The following is a 16,905-nucleotide window of genomic DNA, read 5'->3' on the forward strand; positions in this document are numbered from 1 at the left end:
CTGAGCATGTATTGTCTTCAGCACTCAGTCTTGCACAATGCCATTAAATATAAATGCAGGATTTTTATCTGGTAGTGGACCTCACGTGGATGGATGAGACCCATGAACTGTGAAATTAAAAATCAGAACCGCTCAGTGCTATTGTTTGCTGACTGAACACCCCCACCACCCCAAAAAGGGGAGGGGACATACAGATGATGGGGAAGGGGGGGCTGCAGGCAGTGAAACCTTTCTTAGTCTGATATTTTATTTCAACTGAAACAACCATTTGTGGGGCTGGAGAGCTTCTGATTCTTGGAGAATGATGGGTTCTGACAGGAGGGACCCTCACCAGTTCATTTGACTGACCTCTTTTAGAAGAGAACGGAGTGGAAGGCTGTTGGTGTATTGTATACAGAAAGGCTGTTTGAACAGTGTTCCTCTGTGTATTACATAGAATATTTTGTCAGTCCAGGGAGAGAAAATGGAGTGTGTTCTTTTTTAAGTATTTCTTCATCCACCTGCTTCCTTTTGTCCTAAGACATACACCAAAGCTTTTAATTTGGTTAGGTGATATTTTCATGTCTCTCTGACTGCCTTTGGCTCAAGTTTTAAAATGTCAGTGTCACTTAGCTGGATGGACATTTGCAAGCCATACATCAGTAACAACATATTAAAAAAAAAAAAAAAAAAAAGTCCAGAGCCCTGTACCATTTTTATCTCCATGTTGTGATGCAAAAAAGAAATCTCTGAAATAAAAGGCAGTCTTTCTGCTTCCCTGTCTCCCTTCACCTCTCCCCTCCTCCCTTTGTTCTCTCGATCCCCTCCCCCTCTCCCTTCCAGTTCTATATTGAAAAACTGCTTGTGCTGGATGGATAATTAGCACAGAGCTATGGAGCAACAGGTCCCGCTGGTAGCGACTAAATCTGAAGTAAATGTTAATGTCGGGCAGGTTCACATGTATTAATAGGCGAGGGAGATGAGTGAGGTTAGACTGGGACCAACCGCACTGGTATATGACTGAAATAGATCCTCTTAATTAGAGAGCCAGGAACCATGACAGCTACCAACATCTTCCACCTGCAGTGGTGAGCTGCTGCCTCATTAGTGAATGAAAGAGACATTCTAAATTAAAACCGGGCTCCTTCCATCCTTTAGCTGTAAGTTGGGATCATCTGGCTCTGGACTTTGAATCTTTGACCCAGCACAGATATTACAGTTAGCTGAAGGTTGTATGTCTGTGATTTTCTCAATAGACCAATCTAGACAACCTCTTCAGCAACAGAGGCACATCATTTGATTTGTTTGTGGGAGTTCAGATGCTAGAGTCCTGCAGCAGAGGTTTAGGAGTTTTTGCTTGAAATAATTAATGTTTTTGACAAGCTTTTTTTTTTTTTTTTAAATTTTTGGCTGAGTTGGGTCTTCCTTGTTGCAGTGCACAGGCTTCTCACTGTGGTGGCTTTTCTTGTTGCAGAGCTGGGGCTCCAGGCACGTGGGCCTCAGTAGTTTTCCTGGACCAGGGGTCAAACTGGTGGCCCCTGCATTGCATGGTGGATTCTTAACCACTGCACGGCCAGGGAAGCCCCTTTGACCAGCCTTTTAATTGGTTTGTGTGCAGATGTTACTGTTAACAATTTATAGGCCCTCTCAGGCCTCACAGAGCACTACTCTGTGAGATGCATATCCTTCAGTTGTAACATCTCTGAAGATTTAGAGCTCCATTGTTGTGAAGTATTTTATAGCTTACAATGTCTTCAAGATCAGGTAGTGGTTAAAATAAATAGCAAGTTGCAGAGCAGTGAACAGTCGCTCTCTGGCCAGTAATTGCAGTAATTGCTTTTTAGCAAACGATCTGGAAGGAAACATCCATAGCCGTGAAGATGGGAAGATTCTGTAAGAGTACCATGCTCCCAGGACACCCTTCTGTCCTGGGGAGAAGGGTGCCTGTTTTCTAGCACTGTGGGCCATATTCTTTGAAGCCAGAAAATAAAGATCCTTGACCTGTTGTCTAAAGAGCTACCAGTTTTCCAAGACAAGCCAGCTCACGTATAGAACACCACTTTTCCAGGGCTCACCTTTCTTCCCAGGACTTAGTTCTCAGAAGGAACCTAAAGGTGGTTGGTGGACCACTGTATGCTTGGTGGAGTTCAGTCTCTGTTCCCAGGAAAATGTCTCCGCTCCCAGAACCTTCCTTTATCAGGTAGGTTGTCACAATACCGAAATACACCTTCTTCTTCTAAAACTATAGTCTCAGGACTTCCCAGGCGATCCAGTGGTTAAGACTCTGTGCTCCCAATTCAGGGGGCATGAGTTCGATCCCAGGTCAGGGAACTAAAATCCCACATGATCCCCAGCTTGGCCAAAAAATAAAATTAAAAAAATGAAACTACTCTCCTCATGAACACCTCAAGATCTTTAACTTTATCATCTCTAGATTACTGGCTTAATTACGACTTGCTGAATAGCAGTTGTTGCAATGTAGAAAGAATCAGGGAAGGGCCACTGTCACCTTCAGATACCAAAAGACCAAACTTCTGAGGCTCTGGGTTGTCTGGGATCCATGAGCAGTTGAGTCTTACATAGGTCTTTATGCCAAGAAGCAGCTTGTAGCTGGTTGTATGTGGTCTCCATACCAACTATCCTTTCCATGTTGTCTCTCCACTGTGGTCCGTGAGAGCAAGGACCGTTTCTGAAATCTTGCCACTTAGTACGTTGCTTAACATAACGTAGGGGAGGCGGGGTGTGGGTGTGAGAGAGAGAATTCAGTCATGTCCAACTCTTTGCGACCCTGTGGACTGTAGCCCACCAAGCTCCTCTGTCCATGGAATTTTTCAGGCAAGAATACTGAAGTGGGTTGTCATTTCCTCCTCCAGGAGATCTTCCTGACCCAGGGATGGAACTTGTGTCTCCTGCATTGGCAGGTGGATTCTTTATCACTGCACTGCCTGGGAAGCATAACATGGTGTCCAGTAAATACTTGAGTGGATGAATGACTGGTCTTCTCTCCCTAGAGGCTGAGTTTCTTGACCGGGTAGATCATAACTGGTTTGCTTCGTGTCCTTCCTCCAGCGTGGTACCTCCAGTGTGGCACTGGTTAGGAAGCAGTGGGAACTCAATAAAGGAAGACTAATGGAGAGGGAAATGCTTGACCTTGTGGTTGAGTAAGTTACCCTGATGGATATTCCATTGTGTTCCCCAGAAATAAGATAACTCCCAAAGGTTCTTTAAAAACAGATTGGGCTCAAGATTTGGAAGAACCAGGAAGCTGATTTTGGTTCTCATTCTGCTGCTTTCTGACTCCATAGCTTTAGATAAATGAGTTTGGAGATACCTGTATGATGGGAGTAAGAATTTTCACAGTTTGATGGTGAAGATCAAATAAGAGCATCTGTGAAAACACTTTGTGAACCGTAATACACTAGATGTAAAATGAGATTATCACTCTGCTGTTTCTAAGCTTAGTGATTAGGAAGCACACTGATGTCTTTACAAGTGGCTCTCGCTCACAGTAGTGTTTTTATGGTTTTTACTACTGAGCAGCAGAAACTCTGATAATTTCAGCGTTACCTGACTTTAACTTTTAATCGTTTCCTTCTGTAGAGGATGGCCTTCAGCGCCCTGTCTTCATTGATATACAGGGTTGAGAGGGAGCTGGGATGGAACCCTGTTCTTCTTGACAGGCATATTATGATTTAAAGACTCTGGCATGCATATAATTGTTTCGAAGTTGCATGCTTAACTTGTGAGAATGCTGTTCTAATGAGGAAAGGAGCTTTAAGATGAGTGGATGAGGCAGGGGAGTCCTCAGGATGTGTGTGTGAGCAACCCCAAGGCTGTAGAATCTTCTTTCTTGGGAGGGGGGATCGGGATGGGGAATACATGTAAATCCGTGGCTGGTTTCTGTCAATGTATGGCAAAAACCACTACAATATTGTAATTAGCCTCCAACTAATAAAAATAAATGAAAAGAAAAAAAAAAAAGAATCTCCTTTCTCCCTGGAATCCTTTCTCTGTTGGCACTGTTTCTGATACAGAACAAAATTAGTCTGCTTGCAGAACAGCATCTTCAGAACTAGTTTCTGAGCTCATTACCCTACCCCAATGGCAGGCTGTCTTTCCTTGAGCCATTTCGTGAATCTTTATCTAGATGTCTGAGTTGAAAAACTGCCTTCTAAGGACTTCCCTGGCTGTCCAGTGGTTAAGACTCCACATTTCCAGTGCAGAGGGCATAGATTCAATCCCCGGTCAGGGAGCTAAGAGCCTACATGCCATGTGGTATGGCCAAAAAATAAAAGCTTTTTATAAAAGCTGCCTTCCACATAGCTTGAAAGGACTTGCTCAAAGCAAAGAGGAAAGAATCATCATCATGAGAAAGCCTGGTGGGTGATTCCTGTTTTCCAGCCATGACTGTGATGGTCATTTTCAAGAAACATAGACCTTCCTTCCCTATTCATCCCATCTCAGATATTACTGCCTTCTCTCGAGATACCATATTTTCAAATTTATTTCAAGATGCATATTCTGTCTCTAAGAAAGCAGCAAGGCTTCACTTTTTAAAATGTCTAAAGTGTTCATCCTGGAGACAACACTCTGACTTTCCTTCATGACTCCCTAAACTCGCAGCCCTCATCCCACACTTCAGGGTAGACAAGATGGTCATAATCTAGGATTCTGAGAAATGTTCTTAAGCATGGTATCTCTAAAAGTGATCCTTTAGAAGCCAACCAGGAACTACTTTTGAGAGCTGCTTAATACAGATTTTAAGCATTTTACCCCTGTGTTAAGAAAGATAAATTGTGTAAAGAGGATTTAAAGTAGGGTGTTGCTGTATGAAGTTTAGGCTTGCAGGTATGGACTTTGATTCTGATATCTTATTGTTTTGTGACAGAAAATATAAGTAATTTCATGTGTGATTTAACCACCAAAATAAGTACCCAACCACATTGCCTCATCTCATGACTTTGGCCAGGGGGCAGTTACATTCACTCTTAGAAGCCCATTCATTTTGCGTCCCCCAGTTCTTTAAAGCTTTATTGTGTACCTGCTGTGTGCCAAACATTATGCAGAGACTGGAAATACAAAGGTAAATGAGGCCGAGAGCAGGACTCAGGTGCCCTGAGAGTTCAGTGTATAGTGTGGCCCAGAAGTGCCGTAGAGGATCGCGGGCTGTCGGAGGAGACTTGCTGGAGATGATGCCTGACTTGGGCTCCAGAAAATAAGGAGTTCACCAGATGAAGGATTGGAGGCAGGCTTAGCTTTTGTGGCTGTGGGTAGCAGCTCTGGCATGAGCAGAGAGACACAGGGTTGAGAAACAGCGTGGACTGTATGGGAAGCCACCAGACTAATGGAGCTGGGGAAGGGGCAGATTCCTGGCCTGCAGTACTGAGGAGCTTGACCTTTATCCTTTTGGGGTGAGGGCGATATGGAAGGGCTTTTCATTAGGAGACTGACATGATCAGATTGTGGCAGAATTATTTTGCCAGCAGGGTTAGACATAGATTGAAGAAGGCAGGAAGAGCAGCCAGGGGGGCATTCACATCTTGGTAAAAAGATCTAAGCCACTGCCACCTTGCCTCACCCCTCCCTGCTTTACATGTTTGGTGTAGGTTATCTTGATACAAAACACAAAGCCAGTAGGCAGATGAAAAGAAATGATGAAAAACAGAATCAGAAATGACAGCCCTTTCAGGGTTAATTTTAATATGACAGCTGCTGAAGCATAGCAGAGTCTGTAGGCCTTTGCAAATTACACACATGCATTTCATTAGTTTGGATATGGCCTGTGAGGAAATATATTGGAAGGAGCTAGGGGAGACTTTACAGGTGACATTCACGTGTGGTTATCTAGGGCTTGAAGACCTGTCCCAGTAGGCCGCTGTGCCTCCTTTTTTCTGCTTCCTGGTAAGGATCCTCCTGAGATTCCACCACGGAAACCAAATAGGAAGCAATGAGCTGTGAGGGCTTGGTGGACATCCTGACATGTACGCTTAGGGCTCCAGGGATGTGTTGACAAAGCAGGAGCTAGGAAAAATTGTCAGGCTAAATGCTATTTAGGTAGAAAGGGTAAAGCAGCCTAGCATTAAGGCCTAGGACTTAAGGAAGAGTCCTTATATATTCATAGCCTATACATATATAAAATATATATAATAATTTGTTTTTAGCATTTTTCATATATTATGAACAAAAATTTCCTTCACATCATTCCAAGTTGGTGAATCCCAGGAACCAAATGTAGGAATTTCCTAAGCATAAATGTAACCTTATTCTGTATAGCAGTGGCTTTCAAACTTGGATGTTGAGCAGAATCACCTGGAGAGCTTGTTAAACACACGTTACTGAGGCTGTCTCAGAATTTCTGACTCAGTAGGCCTGGAGTGAGGGCTCAGAATTTGCATTTCTTTTTAATTTTTTAATTGAATTATAGTTAATTTGCAATGTTGTGTTTGAAGTGTTTGCAAAGTGATTCAGTTATATATATATACACACACACGTTCTTTTTCATTATAGATTATTACAAGATACTGAATATAGTTCCCTTCGCTATACAGTAGGTCCTTGTTGTTTACCTACTTTATATTTAGCAGTGTATGTGTGTTAATCACAAAATCCTAATTTATCTTCCCCCCACCCTACCCTCCACCACTGCTATACCCTTTCAGTTCAGTTCAGTTAAGTTCAGTCGCTCAGTTGTGTCTGACTTTTTGCAACCCCATGAATCTCAACATGCCAGGCCTCCCTGTCCATCACCAACTCCTGGAGTTTACTCAAACTCATGCCCATAGAGTCGGTGATGCCATCCAGCCATCTCATCCTCTGTCGTCCCCTTCTCCTCCTGCTCCCAATCCCTCCCAGCATCAGGGTCTTTTCCAGTGAGTCAACTCTTGGCGTGAGGTGGCCAAAGTATTGGAATTTCAGCTTCAACATCAGACCTTCCAATGAACACCCAGGACTGATCTCCTTTAGGATGGACTGGTTGGATCTCGTTGCAGTCCAAGGGACTCTCAAGAGTCTTCGCCCACACCACAGTTCAAAAGCATCAATTTTTTGGCACTCAGCTTTCTTCACAGTCCAACTCTCACCTCCATACATGACCACTGGAAAAACCATAGCCTTGACTAGACGGACCTTTGTTGGCGAAGTAATGTCTCTGCTTTTTAATATGCTATCTAGGTTGGTCATATCCCCTTTGGTAACCATAAATTTGCTTTCTATGTCTGCAAGTCAAGTAAGTTATTTGTATCATTTTTTAGATTCCACATATAAGTGATAAATGATGATTTGTCTTTCTAGGACTTCCTTCACTCAGCTGTAAGTGGTGTTTCATTCCTTTTTATGGCTGAGTAATATTCCATTGTATATGTATACCATATCTTAACACATTCATCTGTCGATGACCGTTTAGGTTGCTTCTATATCTTGGTTATGGTAGATAGCACTGCTGTGAACATTGGGGAGCATGTATCTTTTTGGACAGAATTTTTATTTCTAGTAAGTTCCCAGATGATGCTGATGCTGCTTGCCTGGAGACCACACTTTGAGAACCCCTGCTATAGAGACATTATAAATGTGACCCTCCTAAGAATTCAATAAAGTTTCATATGATTCTTATAAACCTTAATGGAAATCAATGATCTGGAGAATCAATAAGACCAGCCCTCCACAGCTATAATTTTGATTCAGTATTGACTTACTGAGTGACTACTGTTTATGCAGCCTCTCTATTGTAAAGATACAAAGAGGGAAGGAGATCCAGTCCTTGTCTTGATTCCTCTGATAAAAGAAGTAAGAGAATTGTCACGCAAGGGAAGGCATAAGAAGGATGTCTTGGTAGTCTGAGAAGAGTTCGTGGAGGAGTTGTGTGCTCAGTTACCTATCACTGGTAACAAACTACCCCAAAACTCAGTGACTTAAAACAGACCCTAATTATTATCTCTCACAAACCTGCATGTTGACTAGGCTCAGCTGGATGGTTTTTCTGTTCAGTTGTTATATGGGACTGTGGTTATTTGGAGGCTCAGCTGAGCTGGCATGATCCAGGATGACTCAGTCATGTAGCCATAGTCGGTGCTGGCTGTTGACTTGGAGCTGACTGGAGTGCCTGAAGTCTCTTCTGTGTGACCTCTCAGCATGAGAGCAGGGCACTGAGATGGAACATTCCAAGTGTGTAAAAATGGAATCTACAGGGCTCTTCAGACCCAGCCATGGAAGTTCCTACATTGTCACCTCTGCTGCATTCTGTTGGTTAGAACAAGTCACAAGAGAGAATACCTCAGTGATCCAGTGGTTAAGACTCCACACTCTTACTGTTGAGGGCATGGGTTCAATCCGTGCCCTAGTTGGGGAACTGGGATCCTGCAAGCTGCGAGGTGTGGTCAGAAAAAGACAAGGCAGTTCGCGAGGAAGAAAATGGACTACTGGGTGGAAGGGAGCAGAGAATTTGTAGCCATCTTTAGCTACTATAGGCTGATTGAGGCAGTCCCTACAGGATGAATAGGGTTTTGATAGGCATAGCTTTCAGAGGGAAGAGTTTTAGAGGAAGAAATAGCAAGTCTTCAGTTTAACTAGGGGGAAAAGTTCCCAAAAGGGGCCTGGGAAGATGGAAGGGGACCCTGTGACAGAGGGCTTTGAACAGCAGGTGGAAGATCATGGACTTCCACTGGCTGACTTTGAAATGGCTGTGGAGGACCTCTCTATCTGTGATTTTATTAGCATGGTGCAGAGTTTGGGAATGACTCTTCATTGCTCCAAACCAGTTCATTATATCTTTCCCTGTCAGTCCAGTGTTCATAGCTCTGGGTTTGGCATCTCTTTCTAAGATGTGGGAAGGTATATACTTACTCCTTGAAAGTGAAAGTGAAGTCGCTCAGTCGTGTCCAATTCTTTGTGATGCTGTGGACTGTAGCCTACCAAGCTCCTCCGTTCATGGGATTTTCCAAGCAACAGTACTGGAGTGGGTTGCCATTTCCTTCTCCAGGGGATCTTCCTTACCCAAGGATCGAACCCGGGTCTCCTGTATTGTAGGCAGACGCTTTACTGTCTGAGCTACCAAGCTTACTCCTTAGGTTACTGTAAATGGGGCCAAGTAAGCATTTTGAGGGATAAGAGATGTATAACTACAGAATACAAGTTGAGCAACATGCGGCTTTGCATCAGACCTAGTTAGGCTTGTCCCTGCTGCATTGGTGCATTAGTTGCTTAGTCTTGCCCTTGTCTTTTTCTCGTAGCAACCCTCCACTGAGTGAAGAGATGTTGCCTCCTGGGGAGTGGATGTGTCACCGGTGCACTGTTCGCCGAAAGGTAAGAATGCTGCTTTCTGAAGGCTTTGCTCCAAATGCCAGATCTAGACCACTGATAATGGAGAGCAAAGACGGCCTGGCCCTGAAGGCATTTTCGTCCCTTCTTCTTATCTCTTCCAGCCCTGAATCACCCTCACACGCCCCATGTTGACTGTTTAGAATCCAGTAGGGCCTAAAATCTAAACATGGGCTGCTGAAATGGGCTGAAGAGGTGTGTTAATTTACTGAGACGTGTTCATTCACTAGTGACAGGAGTAGTCTGATCTCCTTGTAGACCTCCTGATAACTGGCCTGAACATACTGGCAGCTGTTTCCATGGCGAAAGAGGCTGAAGAAGAAGGCTGCCCCTGCCGCTTGATAGAAAAAGGATTCCCCTCACCTCGAGGCAAATAAGTCACTGGTCTCCAGAGGCTTGGTCAGGTGTAGGGGGTGGAGAGCACTTTGACCCACTTGGACCCCAGGTTGTCCTCTCTTCAGCTCCCCTTCCCTCAGCTTTGATAATTTAGTACTGGCTTTGAGAACGTAATTTTCTACGTTGAGAACTTCTGTGGGGTTCAAAAGCTAAATGCTCCCTTATCAAAAAAGGAAGTAAGTGTGCTTCCACCAGATAGCGAGACCCAATCCTCAAATTACAGGCTGTGGATTAGAATTTGTGTGTGAATTGTAAACCATTCCCTGCCCTACCCCCACACTAATCACACACCAAGCAACTGTCCTTTGTTGTGACATCACCTCTTTTCCTGGCCCCTCAACATGATGTCACAATGAATGATGACTTCCTTTGTTGCAGAAACAGGATGAGATGATTCAGAGATTGTGGTTTATGTGTGTAACAGTTTTCAGCCTTTAAGAAGAAGGTTAACGATTAGGCGGACACTTTTTCAATGTGTGCATAGAGTTCCTATTAAAAAGTAAGCCAAGGCCAAGTCAACCGCCCTACCAGAGCAGTGGTTTGATTTCTCTTAATGTCCACAAAGCAAGTGTCCTTCAGCTTGTCCTCCTCCCAATCTCTACCTGTGTGTCCCCAGCTAGATTAGAGTGGGGATAGTTAGAAGCATCTGTCAGCCAAGAGGCCTTTCAGAAACTTGCTACTCAAAAAAACTGAACTGGAAAAAAAAAAAAAAAAACTGAACTGGACAGGGTTGGGAACTACTGTGGCAGAAGAGACGAAGCCAGGAAAAGGAGGTGAAGAAGAGGAGCTAACATTGTTTTGATGCTCATCATAGCTGGCTGTTCTACATGTGTTTCATGTAATCCATACAGCCTCCTATGAGTGCTGGTGCTGTTATCTCCATTTTTAAAAGGAAGAAACTTGAGGTTCACAATTGTAGAACTTACCCAAGTACTCAAAAGAATTGACCGAACCAAGTTTTGAACCCATAACTTTCTGACTCCAAGCTCTATTACTTCCTCAACAATTTAAACAGAACTACTTGCGGAGGATTATACTATAGTGTGCCTTTTTCTGCATAGTGTGCTTTTCCCAAAATGCCACTCCCTGCTCTCAAGTGGACCTCTGTGTCTTCCCATGCCATATCTGCCTTTTGCACCACCACCACCTCTCCAGCCCTCTGGCCTCCCTTAGTTACAGTGAAGGGGGTTGAAATGGCCTCCTGTGGATCTCACCAACCTCTCATGTTCAGGTCTCACTCCTAGTGGAGGCTATATCTTCCCCCCATCTCAGAGCCACCCCTTTCATGTATCTGGTGCTCTTTGTCACAACCAAATCCCTGAGAGGAGGAGGAGAAAGGTTTTACTAGTCTCACTTCACACAGAGAGGAATTCCTGCCCTCCAGCCGGAATCACCTAAGGTCATAGGGAATCAGTGGCAGAACTGGGACAAGATCCCAGGTCTCCTTACTGGACCCCAGTGCTAAACCTTTACTCTGCTTGGACCCTTGGAGGAAAATGTATTTGTCAGTCATTCAGTCCTACTCTGTGCACTTGGTCTTTTCCCTGTCCCCACCTTTCCATTCAAAAAGTGTCACTTTCAGAGTTCTAGTTAAACTGGAGACATGAAAGCCACCATTCTTGGACACCATGATTGCTGGGTCACTCTGCTCCACACACCATCCTTCCACCTTGTAGTGTGGTTGCCTTGCAAGCCGGCACCCACCATCCCTGGATAGGGAGCTCGGCTTGCCCGTTTTACTTTTTACCTTTGCTTTTACAGACCTTTCTTTATTTTGAGCAAAGTTCTTAACCCTTCAGGACACCCCCAAGGCAAACGGCAGCATTCTCGGTCCTTGATTCCCTGAGTTGTCCTCACTGTCCCCACTTAGTCTAAGTTTCTTCTCACTGCTTTAACTTTAATCCCTTTACCCCCACCTTGTGTGTGGAGATGCTGTGTATCATAGGATGTGTGGTTTGTTTCTGACTTTGGTACTTTCTGATCCCCTGCCCCACTGGTTTTGCCAGCTATAGTTTAGTTCAGCCATAGTTTGGTCAACTTTCACAGACCAGTGTTCCAAGTCCACAGGTGGGTGAGTCTGTAATATTAGAGACCTTCATGGTTTTGGTGAGTGGTCTAGCAGGACTCATAGCATCCATCGCTTTCTGTTTTGTGATACTCTATGTGATGGGCCCGCCTGTTCACTTGCACAGAAACGAGAGCAGAAGAAGGAGCTGGGCCATGTCAATGGACTGGTGGACAAATCTGGCAAACGGACTACATCCCCCAGCAGTGACACTGACTTGTTGGACAGATCAGCTAGCAAAACTGAACTCAAGGCCATTGCCCATGCCCGGATCCTGGAAAGGAGAGCCAGCCGACCTGGCACGCCCACATCCAACGCCAGCACAGAGACCCCCACCTCTGAGCAGAATGACGTCGACGAGGACATCATCGATGTGGACGAGGAGCCAGTGGCCACAGAGCCGGACTACGTGCAGCCCCAGCTGAGGCGGCCCTTTGAGCTGCTGATCGCTGCCGCCATGGAGCGGAACCCCACCCAATTCCAGTTGCCCAATGAACTGACTTGTACCACTGCACTACCAGGTTAGCCAGACCGTCATATCCTCCCCCCTACCCTGGCTTCCACAAAGGACACCGTCCACCCAGAGGGCTGTGTAGCCTGGGGTCACTGTCTGTGTAGCCACTGTCTCAAGTTCCTGTTTTGGTTTGTGGAAAGATCTTTGAAGGCTTACATGCTTACTCAGTTTTCTAATTTCCACCCTTTCCAATATCACTTTAAAAACAGGGCGGGGGAGGGGGGCACGGGATGTGGAATACATACACATAGTTCAGAAATCAAAAAATGTAAGAAGAATTTCAATAAAACATCTCCCACCTGTCCCTGTCCGCCGTTGCCCAATTTCCACCATCCTTCCCCTCACAGATAACCACTGTTTGGTTCTTATGTATCTCTTAGAAGCCAATACAGATAGGTTTATCATTTTCCCCTTAAATAGCATGCTTATTTAACATCTTTCGATATTAATGTCCACATTATCCTCAGTTTTCTTAATGGTTGCATAGTAACACATTATATAAACTAATTTCCTATTAATGGACATCCTGGTTGTTCCTAATCTTTTGTTAGGAACAACAAATGGTGTTTCAACAAATAATTTTGTAAATATATCACTGTATACATGTGAGTGTATGGAGGATAAATTACTAATATTAGAATTGCTGGGTCAAAACTATGCAACTATGCACTTGTAGTCTTGATGGATATTATAAATTGTCCTCCATTCCCTTTTTTAAAAAAATTTTTTTTAATTAAGTCATGGCTTCTCCTTGATACCAAAAAACATCTAGATCTTATTTTCTTCTTCCCGTAGAAAGTGAAATCGGCAGGCATAGGAAACCTGCTGGTCAGTAGGATGCATACAGCATCGTAGCTTTTCTGCTTTCTGTTAAAATGCAGTAAAATTACAGTCTTTTCCTCAGGCACCTCTGCAGAATTTGTTGACCATTTGACCTGGGTCTTTGTGTTTCTTAACTTGCCAGTATCTAACCTAGGCTGCTGACCACTTGATGTTTGCAAAATGCTGAGGATGTACTTCTGTCACAGAACAAGGAACTCGTGATCATGGTTCTGACTTAGGTCTCCCTTCTCCTGCTTTTTCATTCTATTTCTCACTGGAAACCAGCCTGGGATAGGGAGGGCCCTCAGAAAGAGATCTGCGTCCAGGCCATGGCACATGGTTTTACTAAGATCCGTTCCTCTGACTCACTCTTGTTTCCATACCCCAGACTAGGAACTCTGCCTCCAGAGAACGTTTAGCACCACCAATTTCTCTTCCAGGTTCCAGCAAGAGGAGAAGAAAGGAGGAAACCACAGGGAAAAACGTTAAGAAAACACAGCACGAGTTAGATCACAATGGTCTTGTTCCCTTACCGGTCAAAGTCTGCTTCACGTGTAACAGGTATTTTTCTTCCCTAGCAAAGGGCTCTTCCTCATTCAGCAAATGTTTTTTCTCTCTTTTATCACCTCTTCCAAACCATGTATGTTAAATAGGGTAGGGAAGTCGCTCAGTCGTGCCCAACTCTTTGCGACCCCATTGACAGTAGCCTCCTCCGTCCATGGGATTTTCTAGGCAAGAATACTGGAGTGGGTTGCCATTTCCTTCTCCAGGGAATCTTCCCGACCCAGGGACCGAACCCAGGTCTCCCGCATTGTAGACAGACACTTTACCGTCTGAGCCACCAGGGAAGTCCATGTTAAATAGAGGTAACCCGTAATCTGATGGTGTGAGTACAAAGAGACTGAGTGACTAATTGACCAGAGCCTTGAGTGTTCTAAAAAAGAAATCCTCGAACAGTCACGGTGCAGAAGTACCGTAAACCATGTTGATAGAGGCTTAAGCAAGAGAAGTTGGACTTAAAGTGAAGCATGGGATATTTAGACTAGCTAGCAGGAAGAACTCTGGACAGCCAAGACACACATCCCTGAGAAAGGCTAATAATTTTTGAAGCGCTAAAGATGAATTTAAAAGTAGTGCAAGTATCCACCCTAGCTGGCATGCATCAGACTGGATGACTTCCAAAAGCCTCTAGGCTGCCCCAGTTGTAGCTTCCCCGGGACACTGGTTTCCTTCAAATAAGACCTCCGCAGTGACAGGAACCAGCTGCCTCAGTTACTGAAGCTGGACTTGCTGGCTTGGATCCGTGAGAAAGGCAGGATAGCAAGAGAAAATAGCTCTCAATGAGAAATGTTCCACAGCAAAAGCTATAGGGAACAAGACAGGAGCCAGACCCACACTGTGGCTCCAGTGTGACTTCAGGACTTCTGAAGTATCAGGACTCCTGGGGTATCATAGGTACAATTCATAACTGGTATTTGCTTACACGCCCTCCCTGGAATTGCACTTACATGAGTACATAACAAAAGCATTTTCCCAGCACAGTGCTCTCTGGTTGTCAGTTTTACTGAGGGCTTAATGTGGAAGAGAAATCTTTTCCTCTTGTAGTGTGAGACTCTGGAAAAGTTGCTAGTGATTTTTTTTTTTTTTTTAAACTGAGGTAATTGCTTTCTGTTAAGGTGTAGAAAGATCAGAGCAGGGTTGGCGGTCTTCCCCAGTAGGTACCGAGCGTTGATCATTCCTGCTCCGACAGCCACTTTAGCTTTACTCCAAATGAGCATTCACTTCTCTGCATTCCTCTTAGAAGAGTGATGAGAAGCCAAGTGGTGGTCCCCAGCTTCATCCATCTTCCTAATGGTGAATGGAACTGAATTACTGGGGAGGAGAGTGTGAAAGAACACGGCTAGGATTAAGGAAGGGAAGCCATCCCACAGGGCAGAGTCCACGTGAATTCTCTCACCTTGCCGTATCAATGGCTTCCCTCTCTCTTGCAGGAGTTGTCGTGTGGCCCCTCTCATCCAGTGTGACTATTGCCCCCTCCTGTTCCACATGGACTGCCTCGAGCCCCCGCTCACTGCCATGCCCCTGGGCAGGTGGATGTGTCCGAATCACATCGAACATGTGGTGGTAAGCACGGCAGTGTCCTGGGTCCCCAGTCAGTGGGAAGCATAGTACTGTCAGCCTTGCGCCAGAGTTCACTCCAGTCCCTCAGATGCTGGCTCCTGCAGACCATCCTACTCACTCCCCATTACTGTGACCTGCCTGCCTCGACCGTGCGTTTGGCCTTTTCCCACGCTGCCTTGTTTCAGCTGCACGGGCAGACTTAGGCCACTTGCACTTGATGGTTCGTGAGTAATTTCCTCTGTAATGAGTTAAGCAATTGGTGTTACAGCCCTCGAAAGGGAGTATACTATATTAGATCCAGCCTTACGCAAATCAATGCTCTTCCATATTTTCTTTTTCTTATTTTTAATTGGAAGATAATTGCTTTACAGTGTTGTGATGGTTTCTGCTATACAACAACGTGAAACAGCAACAATCCCTCGTTGTTTTTAGAGGGAACAAACTAAGAAAGTTCTAAAATATTTATTCTCATAGCACTGGCAGGTAACTGCCCAGTATCTTTGGAGAATTGAAGAATTGACCCAGATAACTAACATTCCAGGCAGTCCTTTATTGAGCACCTAACGTGTCCTGCACACCACATGAGGAGGACGTTGCCCTTCTCTTCCTTTGTCAAAACTGTCAAAATGAATGAATGGTATGAGGTGCTATTATCTTATCTCCCAGGAGATTTGGTTACATTTTCCAGACTGCTTCCTGAGGCCAGACTAGAACTGTAATTTCCTATCTCCACCAGAGGGATAGGACATCTCCTAATCAGCACTGTCCCTCGAAAGGTTGAATGAGAGAGGGCCTCAGGCGGAGCAGCTCCCTCTTAAGAGCAGCCTCTCCAGGTTCAAAGGGTAATTGCATAAGGCATCACCATATCAAAGGGTGATAACCTTGGAATGACTGCTGGCCTTCTGCTTGACTCTCGCTCTCTGCTCTGCCCAGAGAGGAACTTCAGTTATAGACTTGCTCAGAAGGGAGAAAGCGCATACTTGGCCCTCTTCACTTTACTCATGCACCTCAGAAGGGTTATGCAGGAGGAAGCCTCTCTCCAAGGCTCAGTGTGAGTGTCTCGTTTTGCCTCCTGCTGAACCAGAAGAGAAACAGCCATGAGCAGTCTACCCAAATGTGAATCTGTAAGAGCAGCCTTTCAGCAGATGAGGAGTTATTAATTGGGTGATTATTTATTAGCCGCATAGGGGGTTTTCCTAATTTACTAATTAGGAAGCGGCCACATAGATCTTTTCTTTTAATTAAAATATGGGGGACCAGACATAGAAAAGGAAAAGAGGCATAGTTGCTCCATGCCTTCTGGAGGCTGCTGCAGACACTTTTTTTCTTCCCTCCCTTTGGCCTCTTGAGCTTTCTGCCTGCTGTAGAACAAGGCTGTGGTACCCAGGTGGGTTCACGAATGCTTCCTGGTGCCATGGAGGAGGAATAGGGCAGGATTCTGGTGTTGGTCTCACCTGTCAGCCAAGCTCCCACACAGGAAACAGTCCTGCTTCTGGTGGGAGAGAGGCCCTTGCTAGGAAAGGAGTCTGGAGCGCTCTAGGGCCAAGGCCTGCACCTGCTTTGAAACCTGTGCACTGGGAAGAGGACTGTCAGAGGCTAAGTTTGGAAGGGCCCTCCGGGCTGACTCCCTGTGTCTTGTCCCCTTCGGGCCTGTCTAGGGAGTAGGAACTGGACTGGCCACATCCCCCAGCCCTCT

The 16,905-nt window shown here is 45.0% G+C and overlaps 1 protein-coding gene across 4 annotated transcripts in view; it reads left to right on the plus strand.

Moving 5' to 3' along the window:
- The window catches only part of PHF12 (PHD finger protein 12), a 38,951-nt gene that overhangs the window by 11,485 nt on the left and 10,561 nt on the right, over window positions 1-16,905 (plus strand). For 3 of the 4 annotated variants that reach the window (XR_006271553.1, XM_043479406.1, XM_043479426.1), the window contains exons 3-6: window positions 9,204-9,276; window positions 11,880-12,273; window positions 13,529-13,649; window positions 15,080-15,212. Coding sequence is in view for 3 of the 4 variants with exons in the window: in XM_043479406.1 (XP_043335341.1) it covers window positions 9,204-9,276; window positions 11,880-12,273; window positions 13,529-13,649; window positions 15,080-15,212 (721 nt within the window). In the remaining variant the exon portion in view is untranslated. Of the gene's footprint in view, window positions 1-1,517; window positions 2,180-9,203; window positions 9,277-11,879; window positions 12,274-13,528; window positions 13,650-15,079; window positions 15,213-16,905 lie in introns of those variants that run through there. The other variant, XM_043479414.1, reaches the window with a different exon arrangement.

This window comes from Cervus canadensis, chromosome 1, assembly GCF_019320065.1.
Source record: "Cervus canadensis isolate Bull #8, Minnesota chromosome 1, ASM1932006v1, whole genome shotgun sequence".
NCBI lineage: Eukaryota > Metazoa > Chordata > Mammalia > Artiodactyla > Cervidae > Cervus > Cervus canadensis.